Source organism: Bufo bufo, chromosome 2, assembly GCF_905171765.1.
Source record: "Bufo bufo chromosome 2, aBufBuf1.1, whole genome shotgun sequence".
NCBI classification, from domain to species: Eukaryota; Metazoa; Chordata; class Amphibia; order Anura; family Bufonidae; genus Bufo; species Bufo bufo.
The window spans coordinates 218,135,574-218,161,822 of record NC_053390.1 but is presented as its reverse complement, the minus strand read 5'-3'; the positions used below and the strand labels follow the sequence as shown (position 1 = coordinate 218,161,822).

The 26,249-nt window shown below is 45.2% G+C and overlaps 1 protein-coding gene across 1 annotated transcript in view; it reads left to right on the top strand.

Moving 5' to 3' along the window:
• The window catches only part of CCDC92 (coiled-coil domain containing 92), a 40,037-nt gene extending 16,261 nt beyond the window's left edge, over positions 1 to 23,776 (top strand). Inside the window, exons 2-4 of the mRNA XM_040416218.1 lie at positions 7,554 to 7,718; positions 8,997 to 9,038; positions 22,618 to 23,776. Coding sequence (XP_040272152.1) covers positions 7,589 to 7,718; positions 8,997 to 9,038; positions 22,618 to 23,390 — 945 coding nt within the window. The 5' untranslated portion in view covers positions 7,554 to 7,588 and the 3' untranslated portion in view covers positions 23,391 to 23,776. The remainder of the gene's footprint in view (positions 1 to 7,553; positions 7,719 to 8,996; positions 9,039 to 22,617) is intronic.
• Positions 23,777 to 26,249: the final 2,473 nt, after the last annotated feature.

Genomic DNA, 26,249 nt, shown 5'->3' with positions numbered 1-26,249 from the left:
TAGTACCCAGTGGAGCTCACTGTGTCTTTTCTAGAACTTATATATATGTGTGTGTGTGTGTGTGTGTGTGTGTGTATGTATATATATATATATACTGTATGTGTGTATATCTGTTCTATGTAGTGACTTGTGTGGTCGGCCAGAGCTCAGCTGGGATATAGGATCACTATACAGTATGATCTCAGCCGCCCGTTCACCATTGTTCTGGGACACACCCATAAGCACACAGAGCTCAGGTCTTATGAATCTGATGTCCTCCAGGCCTGCCCTTGTGTCCAGTACACCCCATGAGACCAGTACAATGGTTCGGGTTTCTATAGCGGCCATAGAGATAACATGACGGCCAGGATTGGCGCCATACGCACACAATGTTATCACGCAGAGTGCACATGGAGATAGCATACACAGAAGAGCGCTGTCCGAACTTGTCTGCAGTGAATAGAGTTTACGCTCTTCCAACACCTCATAGACCAATCTCACCAGTGGATCTGGAAACTAAGTCACTAGGCCACATTTATCACTCTTTGTTGTCCATAGCAACCAAGCTATCTCTTCTTATAGGGGTTGTTCAGGTTATAAAACCCATTTTTATACACACTATTAGGGAATTCAGAGGTAATGACTGGTGTCCTTTGTTCAAGATCCTCATCTCTCGGTCTCTGAAGGACCTGCCCTGTCCTGTGGTACACAGACAACTCATTGATTTGAAAGGGGCAGTGTGTAATGCTTCATTTTCCCTGTGGTGGCAATGCAGGGATATTAAAGGGGTTGTATCATCTCAGACATTGGGGGCATATTGCTAGGATATGCCCCCAATGTCTCATAGGTGCAGGTCCCATACCTAGTTTTAGGACAGAGCCCGCAAAGGGAAGTAGGGTGTGCTGCGCATGCACGGCCTCCCTCCTTTCATTCCTATCAGCGGTGCACTCGGCTATTTTCGGCAGTCCCCTTGAAAGGATTTGGAGGGCGCACCGCGCAAGCACGGCCGCCACTCTATTCACTTCTATAGGGCTGACGAAAATAGCCAAGCCAGTGCTTGGTTATTTTCGGCAGTCCCATAGAAGTGGATAGAGGGTGGCCTTGCATGCACGGTGCAGGCTCCATTCTAAAAACAGGTGTGGGACCCGCACCTATCAGACTTTGGGGGCATATCCTAGCGATATGCCCCCAATGTCTGAGATGATACAACCCCTTTAAACTCTTAGGGGGTCATTTATCAAGATTGGTGTTCCCATACAGCGGTCTTGATCTCCTGTCCGCTGGAGTGAGATGCGAGTAATTTATTAAGAGGCAGATACCGTTTAATAAATTAGGCGCATGTCCGGCAGTGCCAGAAGCTCAAATCTATACTAGCTAGTGGCTGGCGTAGACTTTAGCTATAGTAAATCCAGAGGGCTGTGATAGGCTCTGACCCTCCCGCTAACCCTTTCTTGCCACTTTAAAAAAGTGCTTAGAAGCTCAAAAAGTCCCAAAGTATGCCGCAGTTATAGAGTGCGCTGCAATTTGCCACTTTTTTACGTCACAGTATTGTTATAAATAGATTAGTAAATGTCCCTCTTCCAGTTTTCCTAGAGATTTCATCTGATTGCCAGGACACTCTCAGGGAAAGACAACCATCTCAATAGCGCCACCTGTTGGAAATGGCTCCTATGAGTAAAAGTCCAGGGAAAATAGCCAAATATCCATCTATAGACTGTTGTTCAAAAGTTGGACTTTGACTCCTAGGGAGTCACTTCCAAAAGGTGGTGCTAGTGAGATGGTTCTCTGTCCCTGGGAGATACCTCTTTGCATATTCCTAGGACCAGTACCCTGCCTCATCTGCTTACTGTAAAGGGCACCCTTCTAACAAGTAGGTTATGCCCAAAGCGGAGAACCCCTTTAAAACGCTGTGGTAAAGTGATTGGTTGCTGTCCCAGTCCCTAAGGTTTTAGACTAAATACTGATGACCTTTCCCCGCTGACCTTAGAAGAGGTCCGGCACTCAATGAGTGCCGCAGCCTCTTCCTAGGCCATGTGATGTCACTGTACGTTGGTCACATGTCCTAGTTGCAGCTCAGCCCCATCGAAGTCAATGGTGCTGAGCTGCAATACCAAGCACTGCCACTATACTCTGTATGGCACTGTGCTTGGAAAGCTGCCGGGAGTCGGCTACACTACCGAGAGTTCAGAGGAGCGCACCGGCTCCCTGATCAACAGCTGATCAGCGGTGGTGCTAGGACACCTGAGGATAGGTCATCATTATCATTTCGTGGATAACCCCTGTAATGGAAGGCAGTATCTGAAACAGTGACTGATGAAGATAAAGGGGTGCATATACTTATACGGCTGAGATACATATGTAGCAGGAAAGAACTCTGTATAACAAGAAACATGTACTGTATACCACCGATGGATGTCGTTTTGACCACTTGTCCTTTAAAAAAACATTAAAGGGTTATTTCCATCTCGGCCACAGATAGGCAGCCGGATTTAAGGAAACGGTCGGGTGGGCTGTGCTATGCTGTTTTCATAATGCCCATAGAGATGAATAGGAGCTAAGGGAACAGCGCAGCACAATGAGCCATGCTCTTTCCATAACTCGAGAGCTACAGAAACAGGGTAGCTCTCTGTCACTTCCATTCACCTGTACAGGGGTTATGAGAATAGCGTAGCCCATGTTTGGCAGAGATGGGAATAACCCTTTAAAGGGAATCTGTGACCAGTAACCTCCCTGTCCAACTGTTTGCATAGACACATAGCTTTGTTGATCCGAGGCTCTGATCCTAAGCTATGACAGATACCCTTTTAATGGATGGCCCAACTGTATACTAACTGTATCCAAGTGTGTGGGGCTGAGCGTGATACCAAGCACAGCCGCTATATGATGTACCGCGCTGTGCTTGGTAAGCTGCGAGAAGGCCGTGGCACTCACAGGAGCGTCAGTGCCTTCTCTAACAGCTGATAGGCCAGGGTCCCGGGTGTTGGACCCCCACCGATCAGATACTGATGACCTATCCTGAGAATAGGTTATCAGTATCAAAATCTCAGAAAACCCCTTTAAACGTCCACAGTCCGGGGAGAAAAGGCTAGGGAACCTCTGTGACTTCTTCAAGACCCAATTGGCAAAAGGTCTGCAGAAAAGAGATGAGATTGAATAGGTGACACACTGAAGCTTGGGACAGCCCCTTTAAGCATATGTTCACATTCAGATACACTGATTTGCATCCAGAAAACCTGCAGGGCTTTATAGTAGCCTAAAGGCGGATGAGAATTTAGGGAATCTCATTCACACACTGCAGAAAAAAAATCTGCAGCGTAAATTGACCAGCATTTCAGTGGAGGCTACTTTCACACTTGGGTAGTGTTCTGTGCTGAGATCCGGCGCAGCCTGTCAGAACCGAAGCACAATGCTTTTGTCCCCGTTCATTTTCAATGGGGTCAAAACTGGACAAACCAGAATGGAGTGCACCAGAAAGCATTTTTGTGTGCGGCATGAAAACTGAAGAAGCTGGATAACCATGTAAGTCAATGGTGCCAGACCCCTTTCTGTTCAGAACGGATGCAGCCGGTTGTATTATTAGAACGGAAGCATTTTGCTGTGGTTTTAACCTGTTTGGGACATAGGGCATACAGGTACGCCCTGATGTCCTAGTACTTAAGGACACAGGGCGTACCTGTACGTCCTATGTAGTTCCGATCACCGCCGCACGGCGGGCGGTGATCGGAACAAGGTGCCTGCTCAAATCATTGAGCAGGCACCTTGGGTCCCGCGCGGGGGGGTCCCGCGATCGCCTACATGTTGCGGCAGGCGCTGGTGCCATCGGATCCCCGTGCGGCTGTAGGGGGGACCCGATGGCATGGAAGGCAGCGCGATTCCTTCCTTAGACATCGGCGCTGCCTTCCGTTGACGAGCCTGTGAGATCCAGCCCCCTGGATCTCACAGTCCGGAAGCTGTATGCGTGATACACACTGTATTACTCATACAGCCAATGCATTCCAATACAAAAGTATTGGAATGCATTGTTAAGGGGATCAGACCCCAAAAGTTGAAGTCCCAAAGTGGGACAAAAAATAAAGTTAAAAAAAAGTTGACATATTAGGTATCGCCGCATCTATAAACATATCACATGACCTAACCCCTCAGATGAACACTATAACAAATAAAAATTGTGCTAAATAAACAATTTTTTTGTCACCTTACATCACAAAAAGAAAGCGATCAAAAAGGCGTATGCCCACCAAAATAGTACCAATCTAACCGTCACCTCATCTTGCAAAAAATGAGCCCCTACCTAAGACAATCGCCCAAAAAATTTTAAAAAACTATGGCTCAGAATATGGAAACACTAAAACATCTTTTTTTTTTTTTAAAAAAAAGCTGTTATTGTGTAAAACTTAAGTAAATTTAAAAAAGTATACATATTAGGTATCGCTGCATCCGTATATCACATGACCTAACCCCTCAGGTGAACACCGTAAAAAAGTTTAAATTAAAACCCACAAAAAGTGTAATAGCAAGCGATAAAGTCATACGCACCCCAAAATAGTGCCAATCAAAACGTCATCTCATCCGGCAAAAATCACACCCTACCAAAAATAATCGCCAAAAAACTATGGCGCTCAGACTATGGAAACACTATATCATTGTGTAAAACTGACATAAATAAAAAAAATAGTATACATATTAGGTATCGCCGCGTCCGTGACAACCTGCTCTATTAAAATACCACATGATCTAACCTGTCAGATGAATGTTGTAAATAACAAAAAATAAAAACGGTGCCAAAACAGCTATTTCTTGTTACCTTGCCTCACAAAAAGTGTAATATAGAGCAACCAAAAATCATATGTACCCTAAACTAGTACCAACAAAACTTTTGTTGTTGTTAATTTACTACACTGCTCAGGGCCGGTCATCAATATCGCCACCTGGCACCGCCACCAGTCAGCTCCGGTGAGGGCTGCACCCTCTTCACCAAGCACAGCGCTGTACATTGTATGCCGCCACTTGAATGGGACTGAGTATCACCTAAGCCAGGGATCAGCAACCTTCAGCACCCCAGCTGCTATGAAACTTCATTTATTATTATTTCATTATTTTGCTTTATTTTATTACATTGTTTTATGTTTATTTTAATTGTTTTAAATTTTAATATGTCTTATTTCATGTATTATTTTAGTTCTTTTGTTTTATTTATTTTCTATCCCTGAACATTCACTACTTTGCTCCTATCTTTTCTGGTTCAGTGTCATGTGCAGTAAGTCCCTCATTCAAGGCTCCAGAATTCCTATCTGGGGACAGAGATGGCTGATTTCATGTTGTGAGATCATATAGTTGTTTTGAAGGGGCCGGTTATCTAGATTTTTACAAACACGTATGATATAGATCATGGATGACCAACCTGCGGTCCTCCAGCTGTTGCAAAACTACAACTCCCAGACTGCCTACAGCAGGGCATAATGGGAGTTGTAGTTTTACAACTGTTAGAGGGCCGCAGGTTGAGCATCCCTGATGTAGATGAACAGACTGGCAGGGGGCTCTGGTTTTAGCTGTACTACTTACAGGTTTGTTTTCTGGTGTGATAACTTATAAGCTTACTGTCATTGACATTGCCTGCGTCCTCCATATAACTGATACGAAATCCTGAATTATACTGAGTCACATAACAGCTAAGGAACGTGTCATGACCTATAGCCACCCTCACGGAGTGGGGGAGTTGGGGAACAGGCATTTGAATAGAAGTGTGTGTAGGAAGATGTGAGTAGATGAATAATTATATGTTATAATGCAGGACTGGATATGCCCAGGTGCCACCTGCCTAAAATGTATTGACGCTCAACTATTTAAGTTATTTTTACTGTTGATTTCTATGAAGGTTCTCTTTGCTTGGCTACAAACAAAATGAACAGTTGTTCCTGGAGGTTTGTGACTGGTCTTTAAAGTATAAAGAATATCAGCACCCTGTTTTCAGGGGCAGACTGGCTATAAACCATAACGGCCACCATTCAGATACATAAAGATCTGATGCTCTCAGCATTAATTAATATAGGAGCATCAGGAAATTATGCACCTAGCCAGTGGCTGCAGGTGCCCTCCTGAATTCAATTGCATCTCCCCCCTTAAGGACAGTGATGGACTTGAATACTGCAGTGAGGATGGTGGTATTTTGTGCTGCACTGTCTTATTTGGTTCTGCAGGGGTGGTATTTTGTGCTGCACTGTCTTATTTGGTTCTGCAGGGGTGGTATTTTGTGCTGCACTGTCTTATTTGGTTCTGCAGGGGTGGTATTTTGTGCTGCACTAGAGTATTTCTGGCCACGCCTACTTCAGTTGTCCCTGTCCCTGGCTACTTTCACACTCGCGTTTTGGCTTTCCGTTTGTTAGATCTGTTCAGGGCTCTCACAAGCGGTCCAAAACGGATCAGTTTGCATTCTGAATGGAAAAGGATCCGCTCAGAATGCATCAGTTTGCATCAGTTCAGTGTCCATTCTGCTTTGGGGGCGGACACTAAAATCTGCCTGCAGCGTTTTTCTGTCCGTCCTGTTCTGTCCTGACACAATAGAAAACGGATCCGTCCCCCATTGACTTTCAATGGTGTTCATGATGGATCCGTCTTGGCTATATAAGACATAATACAACCGGATCCGTTCATGACGGATGCATGCGGTTGTATTATTGTAACGGAGGCTTTTTTGCAGATCCATGACTGATCCGCAAAAAACGCTAGTGTGAAAGTAGCCTTAGAACATGGGGCCCCTTTAAAGAGGTTGTGTCACTTCAGCAAGTGGCATTTATCATGTACAGAAAGTTAATACAAGGCACTTACTAATGTATTGTGATTGTCCATATTGCTTCCTTTGCTGGCTTGATTCATTTTTCCATCACATTATACAATGCTTGTTTCCATGGTTACGACCACCCTGCAATCCATCAGTGGTGGTTGTGCTTGCACACTATCGGAAAAAGCACTGGCCTCTCTGGTGGCTGGGACTGTGGGAGCTCCAATAGGCCGGGGCTTTTTCCTACAGTGTGCAAGCACGACCACCACTGATGGATTGCAGGGTGGTCGTAACCATGGAAACAAGCAGAGTATAATGTGATGGTAAAATGAATCAAGCCAGCAAAGGAAGCAATATGGACAATCACAATATGTTAGTAAGTGCCTTGTCTTAACTTCCTGTACATTATAAATGCCATTTTCTGAAGTGAGACAGCCCCTTTTAAGTTTCCAGTCCACCGTTGCCTGTTTTAGTGCGTTTTACATGTAGGTATTGAGGTATTTGTATGTAGGTACCTTTCTGGGCTCTATATTGAGAATACAATAACAACTAACTATAATTGCTCTGTTCAGATCTGCCTTGTGGCTTTTATGGCATAATGGGGTCCATCAGATTACACCATGGTGGGCTCCATGCAGCGCTATGTTCAGCACCAAAAACAACAAAATCTGAAGTTCTGATGCAGGTCTGAACAGAGTCTGAAGAAAACCTCCAGCGACCCCGATGCGTGCCGCACATGAGAGATCCCATCTGTTCTATGCATCTGTTTGAAAGATCTTGTTTTTTACTTTTGCAGGCTTACACCTTCCTCTCTCCTTTAAAGTGATCAAGATGGCCACTTCTAACCTGGAAAACCAACTGCAGAGTGCCCAAAAGAATCTGTTGTTCCTCCAACAGGAGCATGCCAATACGCTGAAGGGACTACACGCTGAAATCCGCCGGCTACAACAACACTGCACAGGTAAGAATGGAGAACAGGGGAGCAGGGCAAGATGATAAGGAATGGTATGATGTCCGAGGGCCACTGGCAGGCGACATCTGCCCACTGTGGGGCAGCGACATGGATGCCGAGTGTGAACAGAGCTTTACAGAAGATGATGTAAGATAATATACCGGTATGTTGTATAATACTACTCCTATCCATCATGTCTCTTGGTTGGAATATTGAATATTGTTGAATGAACTGATGCCCAGATGTTCACTTGTGTTGGATCTAATCTAAGATGTATTCACCATAGGACCTTCTGGGATCCCACGACTGGCCTCAGGCTTCTGCCGCAGATGTGCCAGAGGATCAGTCTCAATTTAATACAACAGGGCTAATCTTCTCCATGAAGAATCCATGGAAATAAGTTTCATGCTACTTATTTCCATCGCAGATCATTTTCTGTGCTGATTGTAAATAATCTGAGCAGAATTTTTTGTAGCATGTGAACGGAGGTTGCGGAAACCCGAAATACATGAATTTGATGCAGATTGTCATTGGATTTGACTTGGATTTCAGCACAGAACTCCTTTCAAAGGACCTAAGGACATTCTGTGTACTTAGGCCTCATGCACATGACCGCGGCTCGGGTGCGGACTAATTCACTTCAATGGGGCCGCAAAAGATGCGGACAAGAATAGGCATCCGTTGCTCCATTACGTAGCCCCGCAATTTTTTTTTAACATGCCCTATTCTTGTCCGTTTTGCGGACAAGAATAGGCATTTCTACAATGGGCCGCCTGTTCCGTTCCGCAAATTGCGGAAGGCACACGGGCGGTTTCCGTGTTTTGTGGATCCGCAATTTGCGGACCACAAAAAACGGAACGGTCGTGTGCATGAGGCCTTATTCTAAAGCTTCACTCATATCTTTATTTATTGGAATGTATTGATTCTATACTTTCTTCAGATTTCCCCATTTGAATATGTGATAAGTGGAAGTCCGACTGCTGGGACTCCTACTGGTGCTCAGACTGAAGTGTTGTGGCGCCTTCACAGATTCTTCCCTGCGCAATGACATTCCTGGACACATGCTGTGCAGGCCCCATACGCTTCAATAGAACTGGGCTACAGCTCTCCCTGTACAGTGGGTGGCCATGAACTCCGCTGTGCTAGAAGTACCATGAAGGGACTAAGGTCCATTCATTCTAGTGATGGTAATGTTATAGTATGTCCCTGTGATATGCCTGTCCTTAGGGACAGGGAAAGTGTTAACAAAATGAATTCTTATCCATCTCCTGTTTTCTGTTTCTACAGATCTAACCTATGAACTGACGCTAAAAACTTCTGATCAAACAGGTAAAAATCAGTAAATCTTCACTGATTAATACATTATTCATTTTAGTCCTTTTATTGTTGTAATAAAAGTTTTATTTCCTTTTATAAATTGAGAATTGGGACAGTTGTGTCTGTGGTCTCGATTGCACTTCTGTTCTAGAACAAGGAGACCTCTCTTTCCTGCTCCGGTAGGTTCCCTCCGAGCTGAATCTGATTATACAAGTAGAAATGTATGAGAGGTTGTGGAGAATAAAAGGCTGTAGGGACCGTGCCAGCATGGACCCCACATCCCACACACTGCTGCCATTGTACTTCCTATCTGACATTCCTCCTGTCTGTGTACAGGGGAGAGCTGGGACTTCTTGGATTTCTAGAGCTAATGTTGGTAACATTTCTGTTTCTAACCGAATAGACATGAAGCTGACAGTTTATGAAATTATTATTTATTTGAAGGCGCCATTAATTCCATGGCGCTGTACATCAAGAAACAGTCGGGAAGAAACATTATAAAAAAATTAATAAAAAAAAAAGCAAACCTGCTATACTGTACCTACTAAAACTCCCACCATTCAAACACAGATGCTCTGGTGGTCCTTGATGGACTCTGTTTACTTTTCTGGAGCGATGGTATGCAGTGCCAAATATTGGCCTCAATGGTCATGTGCAATACTGAGACCGTTGATTGACTGCCAAGTGCCACCAGTACATTAGCATTTGAGCTGCAGGTGATTTAAATGAGTTGTGCAGGCAATTTATATTGATGACCTATTCTAAGGATAGGTCATCAGTATCTGATTGGTGGGGTCTGACACCCAGCACCACCGCCGATCAGCTGTTTGAAGAGGAGGCGGAGCTCCATGCGAGCGCTACTTCCATATATATACAGTTGCAAGAAAAAGTATGTGAACCCTTTGAAATTATATGGATTTCTGCACAAATTGGTCAAAAATGTGATCTGATCTTCATCTAAGTCACAACAATAGACAATCACAGTCTGCTTAAACTAATAACACACAAAGAATTAAATGTTACCATGTTTTTATTGAGCACACCATGTAAACATTCACAGTGCAGGTGGAAAAAGTATGTGAACCCTTGGATTTAATAACTGGTTGAACCTTCTTTGGCAGCAATAACTTCAACAAAACGTTTCCTGTATTTGCAGATCAGACGTGCACAACGGGCAGAAGTAATTCTTGACCATTCCTCTTTACAGAACTGTTTCAGTTCAGCAATATTCTTGGGATGTCTGGTGTGAATCGCTTTCTTGAGGTCATGCCACAGCATCTCAATCTGGTTGAGATCAGGACTCTGACTGGGCCACTCCAGAAGGCGTATTTTCTTCTGTTTAAGCCATTCTGTTGTTGATTTACTTCTATGCTTTGGGTCGTTGTCTTATTGCAACACCCATCTTCTGTTGAGCTTCAGCTGGTGGACAGATGGCCTTAAGTTCTCCTGCAAATTGTCTTGATAAACTTAGGAATTCATTTTTCCTTGGATGATAGCAATCCATCCAGGCCTTGACGCAGCAAAGCAGCCCCAAACCATGATGCCCCACCACCATACTTAACAGTTGGGATGAGATTTTGATGTTGGTGTGCTGTGCCTCTTTTTCTCCACACATAGTGTTGTGTGTTTCTTCCAAACAACTCAACTTTGGTTTCATCGGTCCACAGAATATTTTGCCAGTGGAACATACAGGTGCTCTTGTGAAAACTGTAAACGTGCAGCAATTTTCTTTGGACAGCAGTGGCTTCTTCTGTGGTATCCTCCCATGAAATCCATTCTTGTTTAGTGTTTTACGCATCGTAGATTCGCCAACAGGGATGTTAGCATATGCCAGAGACTTTTGTAAGTCTTTAGCTGACACTCTAGGATTCTTCTTCACCTCATTGAGCAGTCTGCGCTGTGCTCTTGTAGTCATCTTTACAGGACAGACACTCCTAGGGAGAGTAGCAGCAGTGCTGAACTTTCTCCATTTATAGACAATTTGTGTTAGCGTGGACTGATGGACAGCAAGGCTTTTGGAGATACTTTTATAACCCTTTAAAGCTTTATGCAAGTCAACAATTCTTAATCGTAGGTCTTCTGAGAGCTCTTTTGTGCGAGGCATCATTCACATCAGGCAATGCTTCTTATGAAAAGCAAACCCAGAACTGGTGTGTGTTTTTTATAGGACAGGGCAGCTGTAACCAACACCTCCAATCTCATCTCATTGATGGGACTCCAGTTGGCTGACACCTCACTCCAATTAGCTCTTGGAGATGTCATTAGTCTAGGGGTTCACATACTTTTTCCACCTGCACTGTGAATGTTTACATGGTGTGTTCAATAAAAACATGGTAACATTTAATTATTTGTGTGTTATTAGTTTAAGCCGACTGTGATTGTCTATTGTTGTGACTTAGATGAAGAACCGATCACATTTTATGACCAATTTGGGCAGAAATCCATATAATTCCAAAGGGTTCACATACTTTTTCTTGCAACTGTATATTCCAATATACATATTGCCTGAACAGCCCCTTTAAGCTCTCAAACAACCTTTCTAGGCTGGTTCCCACTTTTTTTTTTTTTTTTTTGTTTGTTTGTTTTTTATGGCTTTCTTTGCCGACTTTTGCATTTGCTTTGTATTTTAGTAAAAATAAATGCCACCTCCAAAATAAAGCTTGTAAAAACATGCATAAATTTCACTGCCTTTTTTGCAAGCCCTAAAAAATGGCACAAAACAATTGTGTGAAGCAGTCCTTAAAGGGGTTTTCTGGCAATCATTATATTTTATGTAATGCCCGTAGCCTACCTCCTGAAAAAGAAGATTCATACTTGCCTGATCCTTGCCGCTCCAGTCCCCGCACTGTTTATATCCATCTGGCCATGGACATAGTCACATGCAGCGCTCCATCGGTGACCTGCTGCTTGTGGTCACATCACTGCTGAAGCTAGTCATTGGCTGACCATGCACCACTGGAAGAAAACCGTGCAGGGACCGAAAGATGGAGACAGCAGAGGACCAGAGCAGCATAGATCAGGTAAGTATAAATCTTTTTCAGGAGGCAGGCCTTACAAAAACTCTGATTACTGGAAAACCCCTTTAAGCTGCAGAGGATCTCCACCAAATTACTTTATTTGCCATAATAATATTGGATTAGATTTCTAGGGCTTCATAGTTCATGGTTTACACAAGTTGATAATTTGCTTTGCCTTTAGAGTCATCCAAGTACATTGCGGCAAAGATAAAATATACCCTGTGATGGGAGGTCCTTTGTTTCGTGCCATTGGACCTAACAAATGTGAGGAGAATATTCCCCCTTATCATTTTACCTCTATGGTCAATATGAATTACTGACAACACACAATGAGCCCCAGGACCTACGCTGCTTGTGGCAAGTTCATTTAGTTCCATTAAAAGGGGTTGTGGAAAGATATAAATATATCCCCTATCCACAGGGTCGGGGATAGGCGTCCAGTAGAGATGTCCTGGCAGTCTTTCATCCGTCTTTGTTTACAAGCTGTCAACAAAGACCTGCCATACTGAACAGTGATGATGATCATGTGACTGCTGTGACCACTGGTTGGCTGCAGTGGTCATGTGCCGGTATGACATGTAATCACTCCAAGCATGTAAGCAGAGGCCTTTGTGCTGGATCGGCAGGGAGTAACTTTTGTTTTTTGTTATTTTAGTGGTTGCTGTTTTATTCTTTCCTTTGGCTGGCATTACACACCCCTTTAATAAGATGTATTTTATATCATCGGTATATCAATAGACACAGCTGTCTTAGATATGAGAGCAGAAGAATGCCTCCTTCCTACTAATGATACCGTAAAGTACTTTATGGAGACGTCGGGGTCATGCTGTCACTTTAAGTGTCACTAAGCAGCTGATTATCTCCTCTCAGCTACATCTGTGCCATACATGCGCAGCGTCCCCTGTGATTTTCAGGAGGCAGATTTACTGGAGATATAAATGTTTCATGTAATCTTGTTACCGCCTGCATTGATGGTCAAACGTAAGTGCGAAAAACCGGACCCTTGAACAAGGAACGGCCTCGCCTTATTGATTTATTGGCCATTAGTGTCCTTCAGCACGTCCATGTTCTTCTCTGTGCAGACTGAAACCTGAGCTCCTCGGAGAGTTTCATCAATGTTTTATTATTGCTGATGGTGCATGGACTAAACCATGTGGTACGGGGAAGGGGGAGATACACGCTTCACACAAGCAGGAGCTGTTTCCATTTGGCTTTATATACCTTTAGTCTACAGTATGGCATTTCCATTCTTTCCAAATGATGTCATTTACAAATAAATGCAAAAGTCTGTAATGTTCAGTGAAGAATTTTGCTTCAACTTGTGGTGGCAAAATATTAACATCAGATATTAAACCATTAAATGATGGCGTTCTGCTTTTTACAGCGTAATTTAAAGGGTTTCTACCACCAGAAATACTGTTATGTAGCTGACTGACATTAGCGATGCGCTAATGTCAGCACTACATAAGAGTATGTTTTTTACCTTTCTCCCTGCAGCCGTTTTGGTAAAAAAAAGCAAGTTTAGAATATGCTAATGAGCCTCTAGGTGCTATGTGGGCGTAGATTCAGCACCTAGAGGCTCCGTCTACTCACCCTTTATCCCGCCCAGGTCCCCTGTTCTGCCCGCCCTGCTCCTCTTGATTGATGTGACGGTTCGCAGCAGCGTTGACGAAATCCCGCGCCTGTGCTGTTCACTTCGGCGCAGGCGCAGTGAGTGAAGGCCGCTCTCCTGGTGCCGGCTTCCTCACTGTGACGTAGTCGGCGCAGGCGCAGTGAGGAATCCGGCCCCAGGAGCGCATAATTCACTCACTGCGTCGAAGACAGAAGTAAATGGCGCAGGCGCGGGATTTCGTCAACGCTGCTGCGAACCGTCACATCAATCAAGAGGAGCGTGGCGGGCAGAACAGGGGACCTGGGCGGGATAAAGGGTGAGTAGACGGAGCCTCTAGGTGCTGATTTTACGCCCACATAGCACCTAGAGGCTCATTAGCATATTATAAAAGTGCTTATTTTACCAAAACGGCTGCAGGGAGAAAGGTAAAAAACATACTCTTATATAGTGCTGACATTAGCGCATCGCTAATGTCACTCAGCTACATAACAGTATTTTCTGGTGGTAGAAACCCTTTAATAATCACAGAGCAGGAGATCTACCAATCACAATGCAGCAGAATTTGGATAAGTGATGGGAGGAATGCTGCTTATATTTTTTCAACCCATTATGTGCCTTGTCTAAAAAAAAAAATAAAAAAAATCCCCCCAGACAGCCCCATAAAATTTTTGTGCTGTTAAAGTAGTATCGATATCTGTGTATCCGCTGTTCATCAGTATCTGATCGTGGGGTGGGGGGGCAGATACCCAGGATCTCCACTAGAGTTGAGCGAACACCTGGATGTTCGGGTTCGAGAAGTTCGGCCGAACTTCCCGGAAATGTTCGGGTTCGGGATCCGAACCCGACCCGAACTTCGTCCCGAACCCGAACCCCATTGAAGTCAATGGGGACCCGAACTTTTGGGCACTAAAAAGGCTGTAAAACAGCCCAGGAAAGAGCTAGAGGGCTGCAAAAGGCAGCAACATGTAGGTAAATCCCCTGCAAACAAATGTGGATAGGGAAATGAATTAAAATAAAATATTATTATTTTTTTTTTTAACCAATATCAATTGGACAGAGGTCCCATAGCAGAGAATCTGGCTTCACGTCAGCAGAGAATCAGTCTCTTCATGCCATAGCAAAGAATCTGGCTTCATGTCAGCAGAGAATCAGTCTCTTCATGCCATAGCAGAGAATCTGGCTTCATGTCAGCACAGAATCTGTCTTCATGTCATAGCAGAGAATCAGGCTTCACGTCACCCACCACTGGAACAGGCCACTGTCACACATTTAGGCCCCGGCACCCAGACAGAGGAGAGAGGTCCCGTAACAGAGAATCTGGCCTTATGTCAGCACAGAATCTGTCTTCATGTCATAGCAGAGAATCAGGCTTCACGTCACCCACCACTGGAACAGGCCACTGTCACACATTTAGGCCCCGGCACCCAGACAGAGGAGAGAGGTCCCGTAACAGAGAATCTGGCCTTATGTCAGCACAGAATCTGTCTTCATGTCATAGCAGAGAATCAGGCTTCACGTCACCCACCACTGGAACAGGCCACTGTCACACATTTAGGCCCCGGCACCCAGACAGAGGAGAGAGGTCCCGTAACAGAGAATCTGGCCTTATGTCAGCACAGAATCTGTATTCATGTCATAGCAGAGAATCAGGCTTCACGTCACCCACCACTGGAACAGGCCACTGTCACACATTTAGGCCCCGGCACCCAGACAGAGGAGAGGTTCATTCAACTTTGGGTTGCCCCGCAATATAATGGTAAAATTAAAATAAAAATAGTATTGAATGAGGAAGTGCCCTGGAGTAGAATAATATATTGTTAAGGGGAGGTAGTTAATATCTAATCTGCACAAGGGATGGACAGGTCCTGTGGGATCCATGCCTGGTTCATTTTTATGAACGTCAGCTTGTCCACATTGGCTGTAGACAGGCGGCTGCGTTTTGTCTGTAATGACTCCCCCTGCCGTGCTGAATACACGTTCAGACAAAACGCTGGCCGCCGGGCAGGCCAGCACCTCCAAGGCATAAAAGGCTAGCTCTGGCCACATGGACAATTTGGAGACCCAGAAGTTGAATGGGGCCGAACCATCAGTCAGTACGTGGAGGGGTGTGCACAGGTACTGTTCCACCATGTTAGTGAAATGTTGCCTCCTGCTAACACGTTCCGTATCAGGTGGTGGTGCAGTTAGCTGTGGCGTGGTGACAAAACTTTTTCACATCTCTGCCATGCTAACCCTGCCCTCAGAGGAGCTGGCCGTGACACAGCTGCGTTGGTGACCTCTTGCTCCTCCTCTGCCTTCGCCTTGGGCTTCCACTGGTTCCCCTGTGACATTTGGGAATGCTCTCAGTAGCGCGTCTACCAACGTGCGCTTGTACTCGCGCATCTTCCTATCACGCTCCAGTGTAGGAAGTAAGGTGGGCCCATTGTCTTTGTACCGGGGATCCAGCAGGGTGGCAACCCAGTAGTCCGCACACGTTAAAATGTGGGCAACTCTGCTGTCGTTGCGCAGGCACTGCAGCATGTAGTCGCTCATGTGTGCCAGGCTGCCCAGAGGTAAGGACAAGCTGTCCTCTGTGGGAGGCATATCGTCATCGTCCTGTGTTTCCCCCCAGCCACGCACCAGTGATGGGCCCGAGCTGCTTTGGGTGCCACCCCGCTGTGAACATGCTTCATCCTCATCCTCCTCCACCTCCTCCTCATCCTCGTCCTCCAGTAGTGGGCCCTGTCTGGCCACATTTGTACCTGGCCTCTGGTCTTGCAAAAAACCTCCCTCTGAGTCACTTCGAAGAGACTGGCCTGAAAGTGCTAAAAATGACCCCTCTTCCTCCTGGGCCACCTCCTCTTCCATCATCGTGTTTTCTCAAGGAGACATAGAAGTAGTATTGTAACGCTGATAACGGCGTCATCGCCACTGGCCATGTTGGTGGAGTACTCGAAACAGCGCAACAGGGCACACAGGTCTCGCATGGAGGCCCAGTCATTGGTGGTGAAGTGGGTCTGATCCGCAGTGCGACTGACCCGTGCGTGCTGCAGCTGAAACTCCACTATGGCCTGCTGCTGCTCGCACAGTCTGTCCAGCATGTGCAAGGTGGAGTTCCACCTGGTGGGCACGTCGCATATGAGGCGGTGAGCGGGAAGGCCGAAGTTACGCTGTAGCGCAGACAGACGAGCAGCGGCAGGGTGTGAACGCCGGAAGCGCGAACAGACGGCCCACACTTTATGCAGCAGCTCTGACATGTCGGGGTAGTTGCGAATAAACTTCTGCACCACCAAATTCAGCACATGCGCCAGGCAAGGGATGTGCGTCAAACCGGCTAGTCCCAGAGCTGCAACGAGATTTCGCCCATTATCGCACACCACCAGGCCGGGCTTGAGGCTCACCGGCAGCAACCACTCGTCGGTCTGTTGTTCTATACCCCCCCCACAACTCCTGTGCGGTGTGGGGCCTGTCCCCCAAACATATGAGTTTCAGAACGGCCTGCTGACGTTTACCCCGGGCTGTGCTGAAGTTGGTGGTGAAGGTGTGTGGCTGACTGGATGAGCAGGTGAAAGAAGAGGAGGAGGAAGCTGAGTAGGAGGAGGAGGAGACAGGAGGCAAAGAATGTTGCCCTGCGATCCTTGGCGGCGGAAGGACGTGCGCCAAACAGCTCTCCGCCTGGGGCCCAGCCGCCACTACATTTACCCAGTGTGCAGTTAGGGAGATATAGCGTCCCTGGCCTTGCTTACTGGTCCACGTATCTGTGGTTAGGTGGACCTTGCCACAGATGGCGTTGCGCAGTGCACACTTGATTTTATCGGACACTTGGTTGTGCAGGGAAGGCACGGCTCTCTTGGAGAAGTAGTGCCGGCTGGGAACAACATACTGTGGGACAGCAAGCGACATGAGCTGTTTGAAGCTGTGTGTGTCCACCAGCCTAAATGACAGCATTTCATAGGCCAGTAGTTTAGAAATGCTGGCATTCAGGGCCAGGGATCGAGGGTGGCTAGGTGGGAATTTACGCTTTCTCTCAAATGTTTGTGAGATGGAGAGCTGAACGCTGCCGTGTGACATGGTTGAGATGCTTGGTGACGCAGGTGGTGGTGTTGGTGGTACATCCCATGTTTGCTGGGCGGCAGGTGCCAACGTTCCTCCAGAGGCGGAGGAAGAGGCCGAGGCGGCAGCAGCAGAAGAGGTAGCAGGGGGAGCCTGAGTGACTTCCTTGTTTTTAAGGTGTTTACTCCACTGCAGTTCATGCTTTGCATGCAGGTGCCTGGTCATGCAGGTTGTGCTAAGGTTCAGAACGTTAATGCCTCGCTTCAGGCTCTGATGGCACAGCGTGCAAACCACTCGGGTCTTGTCGTCAGCACATTGTTTGAAGTGCCATGCCAGGGAACTCCTTGAAGCTGCCTTTGGGGTGCTCGGTCCCAGATGGCGGCGGTCAGTAGCAGGCGGAGTCTCTTGGCGGCGGGTGTTCTGATTTTGCCCACTGCTCCCTCTTTTGCTACGCTGTTGGCTCGGTCTCACCACTGCCTCTTCCTCCGAACTGTGAAAGTCAGTGGCACGACTTTCATTCCATGTGGGGTCTAGGACCTCATCGTCCCCTGCATCGTCTTCCACTCAGTCTTGATCCCTGACCTCCTGTTCAGTCTGCACACTGCAGAAAGACGCAGCAGTTGGCACCTGTGTTTCGTCATCATCAGAGACGTGCTGAGGTGGTATTCCCATGTCCTCATCATCAGGAAACATAAGTGGTTGTGCGTTAGTGCATTCTATCTCTTCCACCCCTGGGGAAGGGCTAGGTGGATGCCCTTGGGAAACCCTGGCAGCAGAGTCTTCAAACAGCATAAGAGACTGCTGCATAACTTGAGGCTCAGACAGTTTCCCTGATATGCATGGGGGTGATGTGACAGACCGATGGGCTTGGTTTTCATGCGCCATCTGTGCGCTTTCTGCAGAAGACTGGGTGGGAGATAATGTGAACGTGCTGGATCCACTGTCGGCCACCCAATTGACTAATGCCTGTACCTGCTCAGGCCTTACCATCCTTAGAACGGCATTGGGCCCCACCAAATATCACTGTAAATTCTGCTGGCTACTGGGACCTGAGGTAGTTGGTTCACTAGGACGTGTGGCTGTGGCAGAACGGCCACGTCCTCTCCCAGCACCAGAGGGTCCACTAACACCACCACGACCATGTCCACGTCCTCGTCCCTTATTAGATGTTTTCCTCATTGTTCCCGTTCACCACAATTTTGAGAATGGCAAATTTGGGAATAGTTTTTCAACCCAGAACAAAAACTGTGCTTTTACGGTCACTACAAATAACTTGACCAGCTAAAACAGTACAGATTTGGTTGAATAGAAATGTGAGGCCTGTTTTTTTTTTTGCGCTGTGTGACAGGTATAGGTTTAATCACAGAATTAGACTTGTATCTGCACGGTAGCGTGTGTGTTAAGTTTTTCTGAATGACACTATCAGCACCTTGAATCTAAGATATCCTTTTTGGGATAGATTTCAAGTAGGCCTGATATAGCAGAAACTACTTATTTTGAGAATGGCAAATTTGGGAATAGTTTTTCAACCCAGAACAAAAACTGTGCTTTTACGGTCACTACAAATAACTTGACCAGCTAAAACAGTACAGATTTGGTTGAATAGAAATGTGAGGCCTGTTTTTTTTTTTGCGCTGTGTGACAGGTATAGGTTTAATCACAGAATTAGACTTGTATCTGCACGGTAGCGTGTGTGTTAAGTTTTTCTGAATGACACTATCAGCACCTTGAATCTAAGATATCCTTTTTGGGATAGATTTCAAGTAGGCCTGATATAGCAGAAACTACTTATTTTGAGAATGGCAAATTTGGGAATAGTTTTTCAACCCAGAACAAAAACTGTGCTTTTACGGTCACTACAAATAACTTGACCAGCTAAAACAGTACAGATTTGGTTGAATAGAAATGTGAGGTCTATTTTTTAGGCGCTGGGTGACAGGCTCAACTTGCCCCTGATGTAGTATATGGCCAAAAAATAACCACACTATTGATGGTTAAATGCACTTGGGTGACACAGGCTCAGCCTGCACCAGATGTAGTATATGGCCAAAAAATAACCAGACTGTTGATGGTTAAATGCACTTCGGTGACACAGGCTCAGCCTGCAGCTGATGTAGTATATGGCCAAAAAATAACCAGACTGTTGATGGTTAAATGCACTTCGGTGACACAGGCTCAGCCTGCAGCTGATGTAGGATATAGCAAAAAATAACCACACTATTGATGGTTAAATGCACTTGGTGGCAGCTTGTGCTGGCGCACCACAAGCCACAAAATGGCCGCCGATCACCCCAGAAAAAAGTGATAAAAAAACGCTCTGGGCACCCTAAAAAAAGTGAGCAAGTCGATATTAGCACTTCAATGATCCACAGCTGGAGATCGATCACAGAAGGAAGACTTTTGGAGGAGTTAATCTGCCTAATCTCGCCCTAACGTCGCAGCAGCAACCTCTCCCTATGCTTGAATCAGCAGAGTGACGTGCAGCGCTACGTGACCCAAGCTTATATAGAGGCTGGGTCACATGCTGCACTGGCCAATCACAGCCATGCCAATAGTAGGCAAGGCTGTGATGGCCTCTTGGGGCAAGTAGTATGACGCTTGTTGATTGGCTGCTTTGCAGCCTTTCAAAAAGCGCCAAGAAAGCGCCGAACACCGAACCCGAACCCGGACTTTTACAAAAATGTTCGGGTTCGGGTCCGTGTCACGGACACCCCAAAATTCGGTACGAACCCGAACTATACAGTTCGGGTTCGCTCATCCCTAATCTCCACCAATCAGCTGTTTGAGAAGGCACTGTAGTGCTTTTCCTATGCCATGTGACCTCACGTTAAGCAGTCACATGGCCTAGGCACAGCTCAGCCCCATTGAAGTGAATGGGGTTGAGCTGCTATACCAAGCACAGATGCTATCAAGTGGACAGTGCTGTGCTTGGTGCTGAGAGAAGGCTTGTCTTCTCAAACAGCTGATCGGCGGGGATCCCGAGTGTTGGACCCCCACTGATCAGATACTGATGACCTATCCAGAGGATAGATTATCAGTTAAAAAATCCGGAAAAACCCCTTTAACTCCTTAAGGACCGGGCTCATTTTCACCTTCAGGACCCGGCCATTTTTTGCAAATCTGACCAGTGTCACTTTATGTGGTGATAACTTTAAAACGCTTTGACTTATCCAGGCCATTCTGAGATAGTTTTCTTGTCACATATTGTACTTCATGACACTGGTAAAATGGAGTTAAAAAAAATCATTTTTATTTATAAAAAAATACCAAATTTGGAAACATTTGCATATTTCCAAGTTTCAATTTCTCTACTTCTATAATACATATTAATACCTACAAAAATAGTTATTACTTTACATTTCCCATATGTCTACTTCATGTTAGGATCATTTTGGGAATGACATTTTATTTTTGGGGGACGTTACAAGGCTTAGAAGTTTAGAAGTAAATCTTGAAATTTCTTAGAAATTTTCAAAAACCAACTTTTTAAGGACCAGTTCAGGTTCAGAAACAGAAGCCGAAACAGAATATCTTGCTGTACTACATTGTTTCCGTAACTCCCATTCTTTTCTAAGGTATACAATACACTGAGACGCTACCATGTCATTGCCAAGAAAGAGAAGTTTAAAGGGGTTGTCCGGGTTCATACCCTTATTTTCACCCAGGCAGCCCCCCTGAGGCTAAATCGCACAGGGCACGGGCTATTTTGTTTACAATAACACACTGCTGGGCGGTAACTTCCGCCCGGCAGTGTGTTCGGTGACGTCAACGGCTCTGAGCGGCAGGCTTTAGCTCTGCCCTAGCCGTTTTACTGGCTAGGGCAGAGCTAAATCCCGCCCATCAGTGCTGGTGACATCACCGGGGTTCCTGTCAGCCCCATGGAGAGCCCCGGTACGTCACCGGAACACCTAAAAATGCCTTTGCCCTGTGCAATTTAGCGCAGGGCAAAGGAGAGCATCGGAGGATGAACTGCTCCGATGCTCATGTCAGGGGGGCTGCTGGGGTGAAAATGGAGGGATGTCCGGGTTCAGCTCTGAAGCCGGACAACCCCTTTAAAGTGTAACTGTCATCTTTTTTATTTGCTAGTTTATTAGAGTTAGGGCTCATTCAGACGGCCGTATGCTGTACGCAAAATTACGGATCTTTTTTTGTGGAGAGTTCAGCATGTCCACAAAAAAACAGATTGCATTCTGCATTTTTGCGGACCCATAGACTTCAAACAATGGGGCCACGTCTTGATTTTCATTGACCAGTATAGGACATGTTTTATTTGTTTTGTGGAGCCATAGAAAGGAAGAAAAGGGCTCGAAAGAAGTGAATAGGTCTGCATCTAATCCACAAAAAAAATTATTCTCATTTTTGCAGACAGCAAACGGCCGTCTGAATGAGCCCTTAGGCAACTATACCTGAGTTAGTCTGTCAATGATTGCCAAAAGATCCGTAATTACCTTATAATAACAGCTTTCATTATTGTCTCCTGTCCCTTTCCACTGCTCTTTTAAAAGATAGTTGCCAGGGCTTGTCTGGCTTCCCCTTAGTGTAAACAGAAGACAGAGGGGCGGTCCTTCACACTGCATGCCTGCATTAGGCTTCAGAGTGAGGAGGCGTGTCTCTCAGTAATCCAATCTGATTGGCTGGCAGGGAGCTGCTGGCTACAGCAAGTGTGTATGGGAAGTAAGGGAAGGCAGTTTTGTAAGGTCCATATTGTAGTGTTAAATCAGCCGTAACCAAGGGAAAAACTCAAGGAAAACAGTGGTATGTGAAGTAACTAAAGATTGCTTTATGCATAATGCTGCTGCAGCAGTAACATATGCTATAATTCATTTTTTTATGAAAACATGACAGTTACACTTTAACATACTGGTTGTGATGAACAGACACCACCGCCACCAGAATTGAAATTTTATTATTTTTTTTACTTTATTTGCAGGGGACAGTTTTTCAAGAACTGATGAGCTCAGGAGGAAATGTGAAGAACTTGAAGCTCAGCTAAAAGACAAGGAAACGGAGAACAACGAGTTAATAAAGGAGCTTGAGCAGAAAAATGCAATGATAATGGTGCTGGAAAATACGATAAAGGAAAGAGAGAAGAAATATTTGGAAGAACTAAAAGTTAAAAGCCATAAGCTCAACATGTTGTCCAGTGAGCTGGAGCAGAGAGCTAACACTATTGCATATCTTACATCACAGCTACATGCCACAAAGAAGAAGCTGCTCAGTTCAAGTGGGGCCCCTGAAGCTGCTCCTCCAGGGAGCCCAGTAATGTCCACCTACAAGCCATCTCCCCCAAAAGAAAAGTTGCCTGAGACTCCAAGAAGAAGGATGAAGAAGAGCTTATCCACCCCTCTTAATGCTGACTTTGCAGAGGTCTATAGGCTTGGGGCAGATGGTCGTAAGATAATGTTGCGTGAACCTGTGGATGCAATGCCTGATCCCACCCCATTTTTATTGGCAAGGCAGTCGGTGGACACACAGATCATCAAAGAGCGCCCGCTTGTTATCCCTCCCATACGCTCTGACTCTAGTAGTCCAGCCAAAGAGAAGAAGCAGAAGGCCCATATTGGGGTCGCCCACAGGATCCCACATGCAGCCTCTGTCCAGAGTCAGGTTGTACCCCAGCCCGAAGTTGAGACCCTAGCAGTGGACCAGGTCAATGCAAGCAAAGTTGTTAGGAAGCATTCAGGAACTGATAGAACTATTTAATCATATTGATCCAAATCCACTGGTAAAGTCTAATGTCGATGACGCTTTTTATGCACTGTTACCATATCCGGTTAATACAAAAAGTAGATTTGATTTCCTTTTATTTTTACAATTACTTGATCTCCCTGCATGCCAAATGTAGCAGACATTTTATTGAGAAGTAACACACAGTCCTGAACGTCTAATGGCAAATTACTGTCAATAACTGTCAGCCTGTACAATGCTTACCCTCCAACAATAATCGACTATGCTGCCAGAATCCCAGGCCTGCAGCACTACTTACACAGCAATACTAGTATGAAGGCAGCAAGCTGTACAAGGCTGTTCTCACCTACTGCTCTATTCTGTACACTGTATAACAATGCACTGACTTGACTGGCGTAGCGTCAAATCACGCAGATAAATGTATATGTCTGATCAATTTAATAAGACACTTTGCTGAAAGTCAATGGCGGTGTTTAGAGGACTCATTTACCCACAGTGCCTCTTGTTCCTATCACTTTCTTTGTTGTTCATGATATGTCTGCAGGGGGATATCCTCTTATAATGAATATGGTACCCATGTACTTCAGGAGTTCTCATTCAGGTTAATAACGCTGACGGCACCAGCTGGACTGCATAGATTATTACCTAGTTACCAATCACTGCAATAATACCATGTAAAACTACGGTACTATCAACTACTATCAATGTACAGTACCCACATATCCAAAGCACAGTAGCATTGAAGGGATCAGGAATTTTTTTTTTTTAGATAAGTGGTAGAATGGGTTAAAAAAAAAAAAAGAGGCATTACTTACCTTACCGTGCTCCCCCACCACTACCTAGCGTCTCCAATGCAGTTCTGAAAAAAGCTCCCCTTTGGTCTTCTCTTTGTGGTCCCGACTAAAAACCAATGAGTAGGACAACTCCTGCCATTTCCTGTGTGTCAAGCCAGAACCAGCATACGGAAACCAAAAGGCATCAGAACTGCAGCTCCGGGAAAGGGAGAAATGCTTCTTATTCTTTCTTTCTTTCTTTTTTTTCTTTTTTTTTTTTTATACCAATTCTGCACCTTATCTAGTACTTCCAGTAAGGGCTGTTTCACACGAGCGGATGCCGTGCTTGACATCTGCTCCGTGAATGACAGCCAAGACCCGATGCAGACTGCAGAAGCACGGAGCATTAACATCACTGATAATGCTCCGTGCCTCTCTGTGATCTCTTTACTACGAAATCACAGTGAGAGAAAGTTGTTACTGTGATTTCGTAGTAAAGAGATCACAGAGAGGCACGGAGCATTATCAATCATGTTACTGCTCCGTGCTTCTGCAGTCTGCATCGGGTCTTGGCTGTCATTCACGCAGCGGATGTCACCCACGGCATCCGCTCGTGTGAAACAGCCCTAAGTCTCCATATAGGACTGGTCTCTTTAAGGAGATTCAGCATCCGCGCTAAGCCGCTTCCAATGATGAGTGGCAGGTACCCCAAAACAGCTGTCTATGTGCAGATATTTGGTCTGGCTATATTCCCTTGTGAAATCCCAAGGCTTATTGGAAAGTCAAGTCTTGACTCATAGGGAGCCACTTCCAATAAGTGGCCATGGCAAGATGGTTCTCTCTCTTTCTTGGGAGATACCTCTTTGCACCTTATCTATAAAATGCTCCCTTCTCCCAAATAACCCTTCTAAATTTTTGGGTTGACTGAATAACCTCTTAAGGACCAGGGCATTTTTTAGTTTTCGTTTTTTTTAACTCCCTGTCTTCCAAGAGCCTTAACTTTTTTACTTTTCTGTTACTTTTCTGTTACATAGCCGTATGAGGGCTTGCTTTTTGCGGGTTAAGTTGTATTTTTTAAAGGGACCATTTAATGTTCCATACAATATATTGGGAAGCCGGAAAAAATATTAATGGGATGCAATTGAAAAAAACCTAAGTAATTGTTTTACCGGTTATGTACAGTATTTATGGCATTTACCTTTATAGAGATACCAAATTTATATACAGTGGGTCCCTCAAGATCGAATATTAATTGGTTCCAGGACGACCATGGTATGTTGAAACCATTGTAATTTGAGTAATCGGTTCCAAAGCCCCAAAATGTAATTCAAGATAAGAGGAAATGAAGATTTAAGAAAAATTATCGGATAAACAAGTCCTTACATATAACAGGAATAGCTGGAATAGGTATTAATGGCCTTTTGATCACTATAAATTCAATTTTGGGGATGTAAAGCAGCCAATTTTTTTTTTTCCAATTTTTGATTGTTTATGCAGTTTATTTCTATATGTTAAATGGGGAAAGGGGTGATTTGAATATTTATTTGTCAGTGTTTTTTTTATACTTTTTTTTTAATCCCCCTAGGAGACTGTGATTGGTAGGTTGCATCTGCCATAGACTGCAGTAGTTAACCATTGCAGTCTATGGTAAAGTTGCTGTGTTGCCGTGTCACAAGTTTCCCCTACACGGGCTCTCCTGGCTCCTCGCTGTGCAGGGAATTGCAACACTATGCACCAGACTATGGAGCAGATTTACTAATCCTGTAGTGATTGTAAACACAGATAGTCAAAAGATGCTCCAAATTACAATTTATCAGAATTTTGTGCCAAACTTTGGCGCAAAATGTTGCTAAGCCATGTACCATTTGCAAGCTAGCTGCAACAAGGTCTAAGCACATTTATAGAAGTAAAATGTGGGCCTGTGTTTTAGTTTTCTACTCTCAACCCCAACACACAATCAATGAAGCTTGACTTCCAATGAGTGTTGCTTCCTGCAGCCAGAGCTTTGATCCTGTTGCCATTTAGAGCATTATGGGTTAATTTAAAAAACCATGAGATTTAGGCCTCATGCACACGGCCGTTGTTTGGGTCAGCATCGGCG